This window comes from Pyrus communis, chromosome 9 (genome assembly GCF_041283825.1).
Source record: "Pyrus communis isolate YQ-2024b chromosome 9, ASM4128382v1, whole genome shotgun sequence".
Lineage (NCBI taxonomy): Eukaryota > Viridiplantae > Streptophyta > Magnoliopsida > Rosales > Rosaceae > Pyrus > Pyrus communis.
This window is the reverse complement of record NC_142573.1, coordinates 12,932,011-12,947,556: the sequence shown is the minus strand read 5'-3', so window position 1 is coordinate 12,947,556 and position 15,546 is coordinate 12,932,011. Positions and strand designations below refer to the sequence as shown.

The 15,546-nt window shown below is 36.6% G+C and overlaps 2 protein-coding genes across 2 annotated transcripts; one reads left to right on the top strand and one right to left on the bottom strand.

The window, feature by feature from the left end:
• The first annotated feature begins 260 nt into the window (after window positions 1-260).
• HTH (Glucose-methanol-choline (GMC) oxidoreductase family protein) lies at window positions 261-7,442 on the top strand. The gene is made up of 6 exons (XM_068479032.2): window positions 261-469; window positions 1,093-1,468; window positions 5,183-5,493; window positions 5,692-6,077; window positions 6,445-7,013; window positions 7,156-7,442. The coding sequence occupies exons 1-6, from the start codon at window positions 391-393 to the stop codon at window positions 7,208-7,210; spliced, it is 1,776 nt and encodes a 591-aa protein (XP_068335133.2). The 5' UTR covers window positions 261-390; the 3' UTR covers window positions 7,211-7,442.
• A 651-nt stretch (window positions 7,443-8,093) lies between these two features.
• On the bottom strand, window positions 8,094-13,380 carry LOC137739458 (receptor-like serine/threonine-protein kinase ALE2). Its single transcript, XM_068479031.2, has 9 exons — window positions 12,699-13,380; window positions 11,278-11,487; window positions 11,087-11,179; window positions 10,887-10,994; window positions 10,427-10,798; window positions 10,003-10,293; window positions 9,498-9,890; window positions 9,130-9,373; window positions 8,094-8,985 (listed from the first exon to the last, which is right to left on the bottom strand). The coding sequence occupies exons 1-9, from the start codon at window positions 12,772-12,774 to the stop codon at window positions 8,319-8,321; spliced, it is 2,454 nt and encodes an 817-aa protein (XP_068335132.2). The 5' UTR covers window positions 12,775-13,380; the 3' UTR covers window positions 8,094-8,318.
• Window positions 13,381-15,546: the final 2,166 nt, after the last annotated feature.

The window sequence follows — 15,546 nt, the reverse complement described above, 5'->3', positions numbered from 1 at the left end:
ACGCCTTCCTAACTCAACTGTGGCATTCATTTCACCATTAATGAATTTTGCAGTTGTGGTTCATACGATCTTAAATACAGCTGGCAGAGCCGCAGCATTCCCTGTAGTGTTATTTACTTTTATAATAATAATATGTAATATTTTTTAATACAGCTGGGAGGGCTGCAGCATTCCCTGTTGTATTATTTACTTTTATAATAATAATATGTAATATTTTTACTTTATTTATTTCATGAAGTTAGAGGTATTTTTTCTAGGTATATATAGGTGTGCACACACACAACAAGGCCAACCAGTGGAAGCCACATAGAGGTTGAAGGGGCAGCTTCTTCTTGGTGACTGTGAGTTAGAGAAGTGCTTTTCAGTGGCGTTTGTCTGCTGCCCTTTCAAATGGCCTTGGTTTGGGCAGTGAAGAAGCAGCTCCTGCTTTTGGCTTTTTGGCTCTTCAACTTTCTCCCTTCTTCTCAAGGTTCTTTTTCTTCCTCTCACTTCTCCTCCGCCACCTTCTCTTATGCCTTCACTTCTCTCTGTTTTTACTTCCTCTGTTTCTCAAGGTTCTTTATGTTTGATTAATAGGTTCTACAAGTTTTTTACAACATGAAATAAGAGTGGAATCACCGTATAAAAGTTACCCTATTTTTATGTTTTCAAATTTTTTTGTATTCATCTTTATGTGGTTCAAATTTGCTTAATTTGCACTAATCATGCATAAATATTGTCTTGGGGTGTTTTTTCTTGCACTAATCATGATGTTTGGATGGTTGGCATACAATAAGTAGAAAAGTGCCCATATGGTAATCTCACTCTAATTAGGAGATGATCAAAGGAACATTCAACTAGTTTGTTTTGGTTTTAACATTGTTGGTTATATGCATCATTTGTTGGTTCAGTTCACTCTTTTCGTTTCCCACTAGGAAAAGCAAATGCAAGAACTAAAGAGGTTGCAGGTAATCGATTTGAAAATAGTTAATGGTTTCAAAAATGATGAACGGAACTAAACTACTCGGTATGCATGAGTTTCAAAAACAAAAAAATTGGATCCAAGAGTACACTGAACGTAACTAAATTACATGCTCGTTTTTGTAACTGCAGGGAAGGGGAATTTCTATGAGTTCAGGTACCCATTCATCAAGAGAGCAAGCTCCTTCCCATCAGTATCATCATCTTCGTCAAGTGGGCACAACAATGGCTATGACTACATAGTTGTGGGAGGAGGCACAGCTGGGTGCCCATTGGCCGCAACCCTCTCAAAGAACTTCAATGTCTTGGTGCTTGAAAGAGGGGGAGTCCCTTTTTCCAATCCAAATGTCTCATTTCTTCAAAACTTCCACATTGCTTTGGCAGATACTTCACCTACTTCTGCATCCCAACCTTTCGTTTCAACAGATGGAGTCATCAATACTAGGGCTAGGGTTTTGGGTGGGGGCTCTAGCATCAATGCCGGCTTCTATACTAGAGCAAGCACAAGGTATGGTGAAAATCTATTCCCTTTTTGGAACAAAAGAAAGATAATTAGGCAATTTTTTCTTTTCATTTGATGGTTTAAGTGGGGGTGTTTAGTTGCTTAACCAATTGAGTTCAAGTAGATGAAGGACAAAATAAGGGGGGGGGGGGGGTGGGGGAAACAAGAGCTACTAGACCCACTCCATTGTCTTATTTTCCCACCCACGTTATAATCTCACCCATCTTAAAAAGTTAAAAAATTAAAATGCTATTTCCCCACCCATTATTATTCTCAAAATAACCTTTAATATATACATACATGTGAAATTATAAAATTGTCTCTTAAAAAATATAAACAAATAAACGACAGAGGTATCCAAATTCAAAAGAATTCGATAGCGGCATATTCAAAAATACAATGGACCAATTCAAATGACCCATACACAAATTATTCTTCTACCTTTTCAATGGAAACATAATCTTCTACCTCTTCTGTAGAAGCGTCATCTTCAACCTCTTCAATGAAAAAGTCATCTTCTAAGTCCATTGATATTTTTTTACTTTCTTTGAATGAAAGGAGATGAAAATATGAGTTAGGGTTTAAGGTAGACAAATCATCTCTCACACCCAACCTTTTTATTTTATTTTTGATTATTATTTTTTAAATCAAGCAAAACAAGACAATTAATGTCCTTATCAGTCTTTTAGCAAATGGACAAATTTGTAATTAAATTTTTTATTAAAAGGTGGGTGGGAAGATACGACATTTGGGGTGAGAATAACATGGTGAGTGTGTAAAATCACCTCTCACACCCAACCTTTTTATTTTATTTTTGATTATTATTTTCTAAATCAAGCAAAACAAGACAATTAATGTCCTTATTAGTCTTTTAGCAAATGGACAAATTTGTAATTAAAAATTTTATTAAAAGGTGGGTGGGAAAATACGACATTTGGGGTGAGAATAACATGGTGAGTGTGTAAATTGTTTTTAAGCCTCAAAGATTCACCACCCTCACGGAAAAAGTGAGAAAAAAAAACTTGGTTGCCCTTTCTTTCTTACATGCAAATCAGAGTTTGACATGTGTTTAAAAAACTTTTCATTTTGTAGTTTTTTGTATACGTGTCAGTATTTGATTTGCTGTTATGGAGGAACTAGTTTAGTTTTACCTAACTTTTATCTTTTTATTTTTAAGAAAAAGTGCAAGGCTAGGTAGTGTGTGTGGATTTTTGATCTTGGTGTTTTTGTTTTTTTCATTTTTAATCTTTGATGTTAAAACATTACATTATGGTCATCTGAAAGTATATTACTTTTGATAAGTAAGCATTGATTTTTACAATTAATGGATGCCTCCCTTATTGTTGCTTCCTTGCCGTGTTATGGGTATTATTATTGTCGACTCCCACCACCCCACCAACCATTGTTGTTTTTTTCTTTCTTGTGCATTAACTTTAACAAAATACTTTAAGCCCTTATTTTACAATAATTATCATCTACATTTAGAAAGAAAAAAGTCATTTTCTACTAGAGTCCAACTCAATGAATCTTGTCTAGGTATATTTGATGAAACTTAACGGTGTAACACATGAAAGCTTAAGCAAAAATATGTGCCACTTAACTCATGGATCATTATGCAGATTTGAGTTTGATCAAGTTGGCTAGAGAAGTTTGCTCCATCTTCTGCACCTAAGTTTGAATCTCCATCCCGTAGTTTAGAGAAATTTAATATAATTATCCTTTTTGTTTTTCTTTCAAAAAATCATGGATCGTCCCAACAAGACACACATATATACTTTGGGTGCTATAATTGATTCATTAGTGGCTCAACCCATGGATGGTGACCGTACGATTTTAGTTCATGACAATGCATGTGCATTGTTAAACCATATCAAGACATTTATCATATAGTCTTTTCCTTTCTGTTTTCTTCTATAGACTAAATGCTAGTTGTGTGACTCATGTTCTAAAACTTAATAGGCATTTTTGCGAAGGGATGTAGACTAGGCAGTGAGATTGTTAGACTAAACAAGTGTAACATTTATGGCGTGTTTACCTAACGGGATTGAAGTGGGAAGAAACATAATCACACTCCTCTTAATTGTTAAAGCATTCCAGCGTTTACTAACATCCATTTCTCTATCTGCCAACTCACATCATGACGACTACCACGCACCACCCTTACACCTTAACGACAACACCAGCAAGACCACAAAAATCACAAGTTTTACTAAAAAGAAAAAGAATTAGCATATAAAAATAGAGATTATTTAGAAAAATGGCATTTTAATAATCATATTATTTTTTATTCTGATCCATTTGAATTAGTAAACAACTTATATAAATCAATACCATTCATACTCAAAGTTTTGACACAGTTTTAATAGGAATCTGATTCTAATTCCACTCTATTTCAATTCATCCTTAATTCAATTTCTCTACAATTTACTTTACCTCATTTTAGTTATGGGTTAGTAAACGAGCATTAAGGCAACCCTAGTCATTAGTTAATGCTTGCACTTATTCAAAGTGGTCCGTGGTCTTGCAAGCACGAAACAATACATCCTATAACCTACCTGTATGATTTCTTCCCTCTAGTTTTATCCCCACCTACCCATATTTGACCATAAAAAAAAACTAAGTGCAATTATTTTCTTTTCTTCTCTTTTCTGAGTTGGAAAAATAGTTAATTTTAAAAAACCCTTTGACATGGAATAGAGGTGACATTTATATATTTAAAGGAACTGATAATTGAACATTTTTTTTTAATTATCGGATTAAATAAATCAAACAAAATAAATGAATATAATTATTTATGTGAAGAAAAAAAATGCATGTTATTATCATATCCTTACTTCAATGATCTAAGTTGACAAAGTGATCCATAAAGTATAGTGGTTGACGTATTAATTGTGTAATAAGGTTTTTTTTTAAGGGAACCTTGACGATACAAGGATAAGTTTAGTTATTATTAATTGAATTCAAATATGAGGGGACCTAAAGCCTGATTCTGACTACAGTCATCATCTCATTAAGATTTGATGTGTGTGCTTAATTTAATGTTCTCTGTTTTTGTATAATGTTGAAGCCTGATTCTGTGGGAGGCAGATTCTCTGCACTTCCACTTTTCATGTCATTCTGTTTGTATTGTCACGGTTAAGCCACGTCAACATTTTATATTACTATTCATTTTTGTCTTATTATCTCTATTAAAAAAATAATATAAAATGTTGATGTGGCTTAACCGTGACCACACAAAACAGGAGGGTACAGGAAGTGGGAGGGCAGAGAATCTGCCTCCGATTCTGTGCGCGCTTAATATTGAATTAATGTACCTAAAAGTCAATACTCAAATGAGTGTACCAAAATGTACATACCAAAATGCATTATATTGAGTTAATGTGCCTGTATGTTTGTATCAATCGATATACCAAAATGTTCAAATGTATTAATGTACCTAAATGAAGAACATTCAAAATTGTTATTGGAATATATATTATAAAAAAATTAGTCACCTAAATGTAGACATTAAAATATATTATGATGAATGAAATGAAAATTAAATTTAAATGTAATTAATACATTAAAATAGGAATAAAAAGATAAATAAACATCAAGATATAACTAATAAATGAGATGATTAAATGTATTGAGGACTAAAATTGGATTTTAATCTTACACAAGTTATAGTCTAAAACTTATATTTTTTAAGGATTAAAATGAAGTTTTCTATATATGCAGGTTTATAAAGAGAGTGGGATGGGATGCCAAGATAGTCAATGAGTCCTACCCATGGATTGAGAAGCAAATTGTTCACCAGCCTAAGCCTGAGCCGTGGCAGGTGGCCTTTAGGGAGAGTCTTTTGTCTGTTGGAGTTTCACCTTTCAATGGCTTCACTTATGATCACGTTTATGGAACCAAGGTTGGAGGAACCATGTACGACCGCTTTGGCCGCCGTCACACTTCTGCCGAGCTACTGTCGTCAGGGAACCCTCAGAAACTCACTGTCTTGGTCTATGCCACGGTTCAAAAAATTGTCTTTGACACATCAGGTAATATTTTGATAGCACAAAATAGGGTTTAGAGCATTTAGTTGGTTGAGAGCATTCACTCCAGCACCCAAGGTCCTGAGTTTAGTTCCTTTTTTCCCCTAACATTGCTTGTCGAATGTAATCCACATTCCATCAACTTAAGCATAATTATTTTCTGAATTTGGAGATTAAGCAAGCAGATTATATTGATTCATGTAGGGAAGAAACCAAAGGCAGTGGGAGTGATCTTTAAAGATGAAAAGGGGAATCAGCGCCAAGCATTGCTTGCTGATAAGCCACAGAGTGAAGTGATATTGTCTACTGGAGCAATTGGAAGCCCTCAAATGCTATTGCTAAGTGGGATTGGACCAAAAGCTGATCTCCACAAATTGAAAATTCCAGTGGTGCTTGATAACAAGTTTGTTGGGAAAGGCATGGCTGATAATCCAATGAATGCAGTGTTTGTCCCAAGCAACAAGCCAGAAAAGCAGACACTAATTGAAACTGTAGGGATTACCAAGATGGGTGTCTACATTGAAGGCAGCAGTGGGTTTAGCCAGTCCAACGATAGTATTCAGTGCCACCATGGAATTATGTCAGCTGAGGTAAGTAACTTATTGGCATTTAATAACGAAGCTCGAGAAATTTTTTTGTCTGACCGTAACACTGTCATGTGGTATTAGTAATTAATATGTTATGTCAGGTAACATCATAGATGGTGTTACACTCGCACTAAAAAAAAATTCTCATGACGCTCAGTCCTTGTAAGGTGAGTTTAATTTTGGTCCTATATATTTCATGAATTTCATTTTCGTGTATTACCCTAATAAGTAATACCATTACCTAGTATTACTAATCTTTGTGTTATAACTGATGGTAGTGTTACGGTCTGACTGAAAAATTTCTCGTGATGCTCAATCTTCGTAAGATTCTCATGGATTTGATTTTCTTTTATTGTTATACAAATTATAGATTGGGCAGCTATCTACTATTCCCCCAAAGCAAAGAACACCAGAAGCCATTCAAGCTTATATTAGGAGAAAGAAAAACTTGCCCCATGAGGCATTCAAAGGAGGCTTCATTTTAGAAAAAATTGCCAGCCCACTTTCCAAAGGTGACCTTAGCCTTGTCAACACCAATGTTGATGACAACCCCTCAGTCACCTTCAACTACTTCAGCCACCCGTATGATCTTCAACGCTGCGTTGATGGAATCCGCATGGCCACGAAAGTTGCGCGGTCGGAACATTTCACAAACTACACAAAATGTGACAGGCAGACTGTGGAGAAGGTGCTTAACATGAGTGTGAAGGCTAATGTTAACCTTATACCAAAGCACACCAATGACACGAAGTCCTTGGAGCAGTTCTGCAAAGACACTGTGATCACTATTTGGCACTACCATGGAGGGTGTCATGTGGGAACTGTGGTTAGCCCCGAGCACAAGGTTCTCGGTGTCGATAGGGTCCGGGTTGTTGATGGCTCGACGTTTTCTGAATCCCCGGGGACTAATCCTCAAGCCACTGTCATGATGATGGGCAGGTATATATGATCACATGAGCATTAATATGTTTAGATGAAATCTCCTGCTCCTTCGGAAGAACTGAAACTTAATATATTTAGACGAATTTAGGTAGAATATCGCTCATATAAAAACATAATATGTTGTGTTTGATATGTGCAGGTACTTTGGAGTGAAGATTGTGAGAGCGAGATTGGGAACAGCAGCTGGTATATAATGTTAAGGAAACAAGGCCTAAGTAGCCAGTAGGATTTTAAGAGGTGACTGAAAGGGTTAGTTGAAAGAGTGTGTTGTGATGTAATTTTGGTTGTTTGACTCTTAGGAAGCTTTGATGCGTAAAAATGGCTTACCTCCCCTGGGAAATCCGTGTTATTATTATCTCTTAATTCTGTAATCTTGACTAAGTGGTTTGGTATTAAGGCGAAGGATCTCGAAAATTCAGGTTTTAAGCTTTTGTATTCAGGCACAAACAGATTGAGAAATGGTGTTGAAAACATCATGGATAAGACTCTAGCGAAATATGTTGTAGTTGTTAAGAGGATTAGGATCAGAATTATAGCAATCAAGATTGTGATAGAACAAGAAGAGTGATCACACAGGACACCCTCCATGTTCTCAACAGTTTTCATAGAGCATCCTTGGTACACCAGAATTGTGAACTTTGGTGGGTCTCTGTGCTGAAGGGGAAGGCTAGGGCTTTAGATGTAAAAACCTTAGTGGACTCAATTGTGAATTTGGGCTTGTTTGCTATAGAGGATTGAATTAACCTTATAAATTCAAGACATATTAAGGGTAAAAGAGAATAATTTTTCATTTTGGGGGAATTAAAAGGGGATTAGAAAACTTCTCACTTCCAATCCAACTATTTTGGGGATGATTGGAGTGGGTAAGTTTTTTTTTTCTTTAGAAATTTATTTCCTCCCTCCAAAAGTTTCATTTATTCTTTTTTTTTTTTTGAAGGAAAATTTTCATTTATTCTTGAGTAATTCATTTCTTACCTTAAAAAAATTATTCATTTCAATACAATCTTCTTCAGCCTTGGTCTAAATATCTTTTTATCCTCCATATGTTTGGGTGATAAAATTTTAAATTCCAAGAAATTTAGGCATTGTAACGAAGAAATTGATGACAAAAGGTTACATGGGAGGGATTAGAAATTCACCACATGAGCATTACAAAAGGCATGTGAGAATTATTTACAAATAACTACTTGAAATGAGTCATTTACAAATCCCATGTTCAAGGCATTGCACTAAAATTGAAAAGGATAAAGCAGATGCCAATTTATATAGCTTGTGATTGAAGGGCAGTGCACTTAAATATTTCTATGATAACCCATGTTCACTCATGCTGCCTCTAGACAAACTTCGTAGTCTCTGCCAAAACTTCACTTTTCTCCCTGTCCTCAGAGGTCCCGAACTAGAATACCGCCTGAAAGACCCGAATTCCTGCCCTTCAACCTTGAGTCCCGCCACAGATGCACTTAAAAAATCCGATGTTGATGGTATCTTGGTGTCATGGCCAGCACCAAATACAGCCGGCAGCTCCTGCTCATGCAGTGATCGTGATACTTCCAAGTTACCGCTATCTATATGAAGGGAAAGATCATCTTGACCACAACTTATTGAACCCCCCGGTTCTTGTGTTTCGTTGAACTCATTACATACTAGCTTCAAGGCCTGCACAACCTCACCCATGAAAGGGCGGTGAGATACTTCCGGTTGTATGCACATTGAAGCAATTGCTGCCACCTTGGTCACACTATCCCATGAGACATCGGATGGCTTTAAGGCTGGGTCTATAACTGTTTCTATCCCCTCCTTGCTTGTGAGAAGTGGCCGCGCCCAAGCAACAAGGTTTTCTTGGCCTGGAGGTTGTGACAGGTCCACTGGTTTTCTCCCTGATAGAAGCTCAAGAAGGACTACACCATAGCTGTAAACGTCGCTTTTCACTAATAAATGGCCGGTCATTGCATACTCTGGAGCCAAGTACCTGGAATATGAAACAAGATTAGTTATGTGTACACTAACCAAATTACATACATATTTATGAGAGGAGTAATGTTCTCCTAACATGTCAAAACTCAGGAAGTGAGGAAAAATTACGATACATATTTGATGGTAAAAGGGTTCATACCCGAAAGTTCCCATGACATGTGTTGAAATATGTCTCTTCCCCTCCTCTAATGCCGCTCTAGCCAATCCAAAGTCCGAAACCTTGGGTGTAAAATCGTATTCCAACAAGATGTTGCTGGCCTTGAAGTCACGATGTATAACACGAGGGTTCGAGTCTTCGTGGAGATAAGCTAAACCCCGAGCTGCACCAAGGGCAATCTTTATTCTGGCATCCCAATCGAGCGGATCAGTTTCCTTGTCAATGCCTGTGAAGACACGAAAAGGGGTCATTCACAATTCAAAGCAGTAGCCAACGATATAAGCGTCTTAATCAACGAAAGAAATGTTGAACTATTGGCATAGAATTTAATTTTTTGAACTTGAATCTACCGTGTAAATGGGATTCAACACTCCCATTTGGAACGAGTTCATACACTAGGCAACGTGCATGGCCCTCTATGCAGATACCAATCAATTTAACCAAATTTCTATGGTGTAGACGGCCAAGCATCTCAACTTCTGCCAAGAATTCGCGGCTACCATGATGATCATCTCTCTTGAGAACCTTGACAGCCACCTCTCTTCCATCATCTAAAATTCCACCGTAAACAAGCCCAAACCCACCTTCTCCCAGTATTCTCGAGGCATCGAAAGCATTAGTTGCTCTCTCTATGTCATTCAAAGTGAATGTTTTAGCAGATCCAGTATAGTTCATGGTGCCAGAGCTCAAGGATGTTGATTCAGAACCACGCATGCTTCCAAACATCGCTGACCTCGGAGGCCCTGTGAAGTATATAATGTCATTATTTTAGAGTAAACTGTGAAGATTGCCAGAGAATTTCGATTATGAAACAAAAATAATTTCTCAAACACATTCCCAAAATATTCTGAATACCTGAGAGTTTTGTAGGAGAGGATGATACAGTTTGTGCAAAATTTTCCCGTTGTCGGGTGCTTCCACATTTCAACAACAAAATCCAAATAACTCCCACACATAAAAGAAAGGCAGTGAAGGATGATAGAGCAATCACAGCAATCATACTTATTCCAAGTCCACCTTTTTTTCTCCTCGGCACTTCAACACCTAAAGGTTTTATTGCCCTTCCATGGTTGTCATTTCCGATGTATGGCCCATCATCCATAGTAGAAATGGTTGACGGTGCTGAAGGGGGAGAAGGTGGGAGACCTGTACATGTGCAAGAATTTCAGAAGTAAGGGATCCGGATATAGGATTAAGAGGTACGTATTGGAAGTTTAACATATTTCCACTGCACGCTCGTCATTGAAGCCTTTCAAGAAGTCAAGGATCAATTTATAACCTGGATAGTGAACATACAAGACTTCATAATCTCCAAAGAACGACGGCTTTATGGAAACCTGTTGGCGCCAGAATTTTTCGTAGATTTGGAATGCCGTAGTGCCATCAAACGTTATTCCTGTGGGTACCAAGTTAATGAGGACAGCGCTTTTCTCTAGCTGCTGACTAGCTGCATCTGCTCCCATAATTCGAACTTGGCTACGGTTTATTGCCACACTGGCTGCAATTTCCTCAGCCAACTCTGTAACTAAAGGGAAGAATGTGTATATTGCAACACCTAGTTGGAGTTTAACTTGAATTGGCCTCACACAACCACAGCTTGATCCTGGAGGTGTATAAGTCAACGGTTCTGTACATGTGATTGATGAACAATCTACAAAAACGATTAAACAGAGTTACTACATTTTGAAGATAAATAATTGTTAACTATTTTTAAATCAATATAACGGCTGAGTATGTACCTTCGTTGGGAGGTGGGGGTGGTAGTGCTAAAATTGGTGATGGTTGTGGAGCCCTTGTCGTCTTGAAGGAAGAATCGACGGGAGAAGCTGCAGGGGGGAAGATGGGCACTAGAAGAGACGAAAAAAAATCACAATTTAGGTTAATGAAGTAAGGACTTTTTTTATTAATGCTACCAAAACTGAAGTGATGCTTTCCATACTGTTATAGTGGCTTGTGAGAGTTGTCGGTGATGGTGCAGGTGCAAACCAGCTCCTTGACGGAGAGAGTGACTGAACAGGTGAGACTGAAGGGCCTATACATTTTCATAATATAAATAATATATGAATGATCTTATTCAAGAGTACAGAACTGCATATATGTGGTAGACACATTTTGTTAAGAGATTTGAACCTTGTCCATTGTAAGTGTTTGAATGAAACGGATAAGTTGGTCCTGGAGCAGAGCTGTGGAACTTTTTTCTACCGTGGTGATGTTTTTGATGTGAGACCAAAGGAGAAGATACGGGACCATGCACCCATTTCGTTGCAGGACCTCCGGAGGGTGACAGAGAAGGTGGAACTGCAATACTTGAAGTCCTTATGGCATCGCGAGGATGGGTGGCTTCAACAAGAAAAATGATTTTGGTTATTGTTACATCATTACACAGACAGGAAAATTCAATCATCACTTCTTTGGTTGAATTTTTATTCTGATATTTTCCTTCCAGATGAATACAACGGTTCAACTACATTAATTAGTGAACTATAACAATGAGGCGAAAATATAAACGGATTTTAAAACGTCAACCTAAATATGCAGTGATAAATATACTGAAGGGGCGATCTAACTAATCGCTTCTTGATTTCTCATTTTCACAGGCTATATTTCTGGCAGTGCAAGTTAAAACCAACAGTTCGAATAACTGAGAACTAGAAATACATCGAGGTGGCTCTCAGACGGTGAACACAAAACAAGGTAAACTCCAACCTAATGCACTTCAGATAAATGAATGATTATAAAGAGGCAACAAATCTCTACTCATATATATGGGGGAGGTAACCATGAAAGGGACTATGCATTTACAGAGGAATCCTTAGAGCGAATCACTCTCGGAGTGGAATTTGGAAAACAACCGATATGGACGTGTAATTCGGTTGGAAATGTATAAATCAAAATTCTGATTTTACAAATCGACACCATTTATGAAAATAACTATAATTTATAAATAAGTTGGTGCTTCCCATATCTCAATAAATGTTGTTGGTCTGTGCAATAACCTGTTACAACTTAGAGGTTAGAATAATTTTAAAGCAAGTACAGGGACAACTCAGGCCAAGCTGTGTATTTTGGATCCTGCACCCTTCACCATTACACTCACCGATTAATGGAGCTACCACAAAACTGAATAGGTAAAGAACCAGTTGAGTACATAATTCAGTCTCGCAATTTCGGTCATTTTTCGAAACTAACAATCACAAGAAGTTCGAAAATGTCCTGCTGGAGTGGCCTAGAATTTCCTATTGAGCTCATGGACTTCCAAGCTCAAGAATTAGGGTGATGAATAAACCTGACAATTATCTAGTCAATAGAACACTCCAAATGCCATTGCAAAGGAACCATGCAATTGATCATTGTATTCCATGATCACATGCAAAAGAAATTATTGAAATCTATTTCTTGATCACAGAAACACTCATTTCAGAGAACCCAGATCCCAAAATTGATTCACACTTCAAAATTAATGAAAACAAATATGTAGTAAATCATATTGCATAAACTTGATCAGATATAATTAAGTTTAAATATCAACACCAAAAAATCAAACTTGTTACCTGCAGATCCATGAAATGGTAGAGCACCAGCAATCAAACACATTTGCAGAAGGAGAAGATGCAGTTGCATGCCCATTTCACCACCAGAGGAGTTGGAGCTAAATTCTCAAGATCTCTCAGCTCTCGTGCAACCATAAAACTGAGGAGCAAAAAAAAGAAGAGAGAACAAACTTGCACACAGTACTCTGAAGCAAAACATGGATGTAACCTTAAGAAAGCAACCTCCAAGGCAAGTTTTGGACTACAGAAGCAGACCCACAAATAGTACCGCAGAAGTAATGGGACACAATTTAGTCAAATTACTAGAACAATTAGGTGGGAAAAACCCAATTGCTGTTTTTTGGAGACTAATAATACAAAGCTGTTGAATTTGGAAAGTTTGGAGAGTTCTAATGGAACTGTCTTTTTTTTCATGGGTGATTAAACTTTTGCTGCAAGTGATCAAGCAAAAAGCAGCAGTCAGTGCTTACTTGAGTCCAAGTGAGAAACTTTTGTGTAATACGAGAGTGGGTGGAATCGTGGAAAACAAGGAGAGAGAAAGGAGAGAGAGAGAGAGAGAGGGGGTGTGTGTGTTCCAAGATAATAAAATATTACGAGATTGTTTAGAAATGTATACAGAAGATTAGTGCATTGATTAATGTGCAAATTCTTGACTTATTTTTTCAACTAATTGCCCGCCAATAATTCTTGATTGGATTCAGTCTTTCAGGTATGAAATAGGAAATGGGGTTTACGTGCAATGTGGGAAGGCTTTGTTAGGTAAGAGTGCAACTTTCAACTGTGACTTATGTGAGCAATTGGCTACATTCTATATTGCTAGTGGTCTAATGGCATTTTCTTTTTGCTTCATTTTAAAAGACCATAGTATTTTAATTAGATTGTATTTTCCTTTTTGTATATAAGCAATAAAAGATAAAGGAATCGAACACATTTCAAGTGCAAGGTAAAGATTCTACAAGCTATGAGTTTTTCAAGATTACGTTTAATGTATTATTTTTTTTATACAAGCAAGATTGGTGTTGAAAATCTCACAGCGGGAATTTGACAAAATAATTTACAACTTATAATTACATGGTTTCATTTTTAATTTATATTAAGGCCTTTTAAGATAAACCTTACTTCTGTTCAGCAACAGGTGGTTAAGTTGTTAATGATATCGACATTGGACTATTTGGCCTGCCTCTCTAAAACTTTTACAATTAGAGAAAAAGAATTGAATATCAAAACTTCGAGTGCAAGATAAATGATCGTTTACTACGTGAACTAATCAAACACAAAAAACTTCATCCACATGGTAAATGATTTTTCTATCAGACATGATAAATGATTTTTTATCATACACGGTAAATCATCGTTTAACTACTTAAATTACGAGCTCCTAAAAATTAAGTGTGTTTTGGGGCAGCTGAACACTCTCCTTGACTTAAGTTCATTTATGAAACTCATGCCATATTAGTTGTTATTGGACAAAAATTTTGGTACATGCAAATAATGTGATGTACTATTCTGTGGTGAAGAATTTATGTCCTACAAAGCCCCACACCACATGCAAAATGTGACAAACTTGCATGCGATGCCAAATATTTGACAATCATGCATGATTTATTTAAATTTCCAAATTTTAGGAACCAAAATTGAAATCCCAAAGCAACAAAATAATGACATCAGAATCATATCAGACATATTGGTATGTGCATTTACATAGTAATGGATGGTGTTCCCATAAGCGACAAGGCCAAAAGGTTTGGTAGTTGTTTCGGACCATGTGATGGCCATGGCTCTACCATATTTTCCTTTACCCTCCAAGCAAACATGGGCAATCACCCACCAGAAAAGGTCGAGTCTCAATCTCTCATGCGTCGGTGTAATTGACTGTCGGTGAAAATATGCTAAGGGACTCTCTCACAAAACGGAACTCTTTGACACCTTATATTTTAACATTAATTTATGTGACAATATTATAAATTATTTTGTCAGGTAGTAGAGAGTCCCATTTTAAACATATATGTTTTCATGTAACCTTGTGTCATATGACTTATTTTCATAGAAAAACGCATTGTGAATGACAATAACAACATATGATATAAGAATTACAATATGTATGAAGATACGACTTTATATTTTAAAATATAAAAATTTACATGTGTTATATAATAAAAGTGATTGAACATGCGTCCACGCGCGATATACAAGTTTCGTAAATAGTATGATTAACACCTAAATGATTATGGAAAGAATTTACATGCTGATAATGATATTGACATAGAAAATATATCAAACAGTTTTGTGACTTTGTCCATGATGCTTTAGCTTACACCTCAGTAAGACACTGTGGTTTGCCATTTTCTAGTGGTTGTCAATATCAAAACTATATATGTGGATTTGTATAACATAAATCAAATCTAGTTCTTGGCACTCACCCAAAATATCATGAATTTTTCTTTGGTGTTGACCTAAATGTTCTTAAAGTATAATTTTAATTTAGAGTTTGTTGGTTTGGATTGATGGGCTGGTTTTGAACTTTGTGTTGTTTTTCCTTGACTTAGTTAGTTATGTATTTTGTAAGCCAACTTGTGATATCAATTTCATCCCAATCAAGTGCGTTTTCTTCTTAATTGGAGACCAATTGATATTGGGATCAAACCAACTTGGTCAAACCCTTTTCTTTCGGGGTTAGGGTGATCATTTTAGAATCTTCATTTTAAGCCCATATTTACTGGGTTGGAGTAGAAAATGGTTTGAAAGGGAGATGAAAAAGTAGAGGTGACATATCAATCCATTAGGTTGTTAATGGGTACCCGTTAAGGTCCGTTTAATTTAATATCACCATAGTATAAGGTGAAATTGG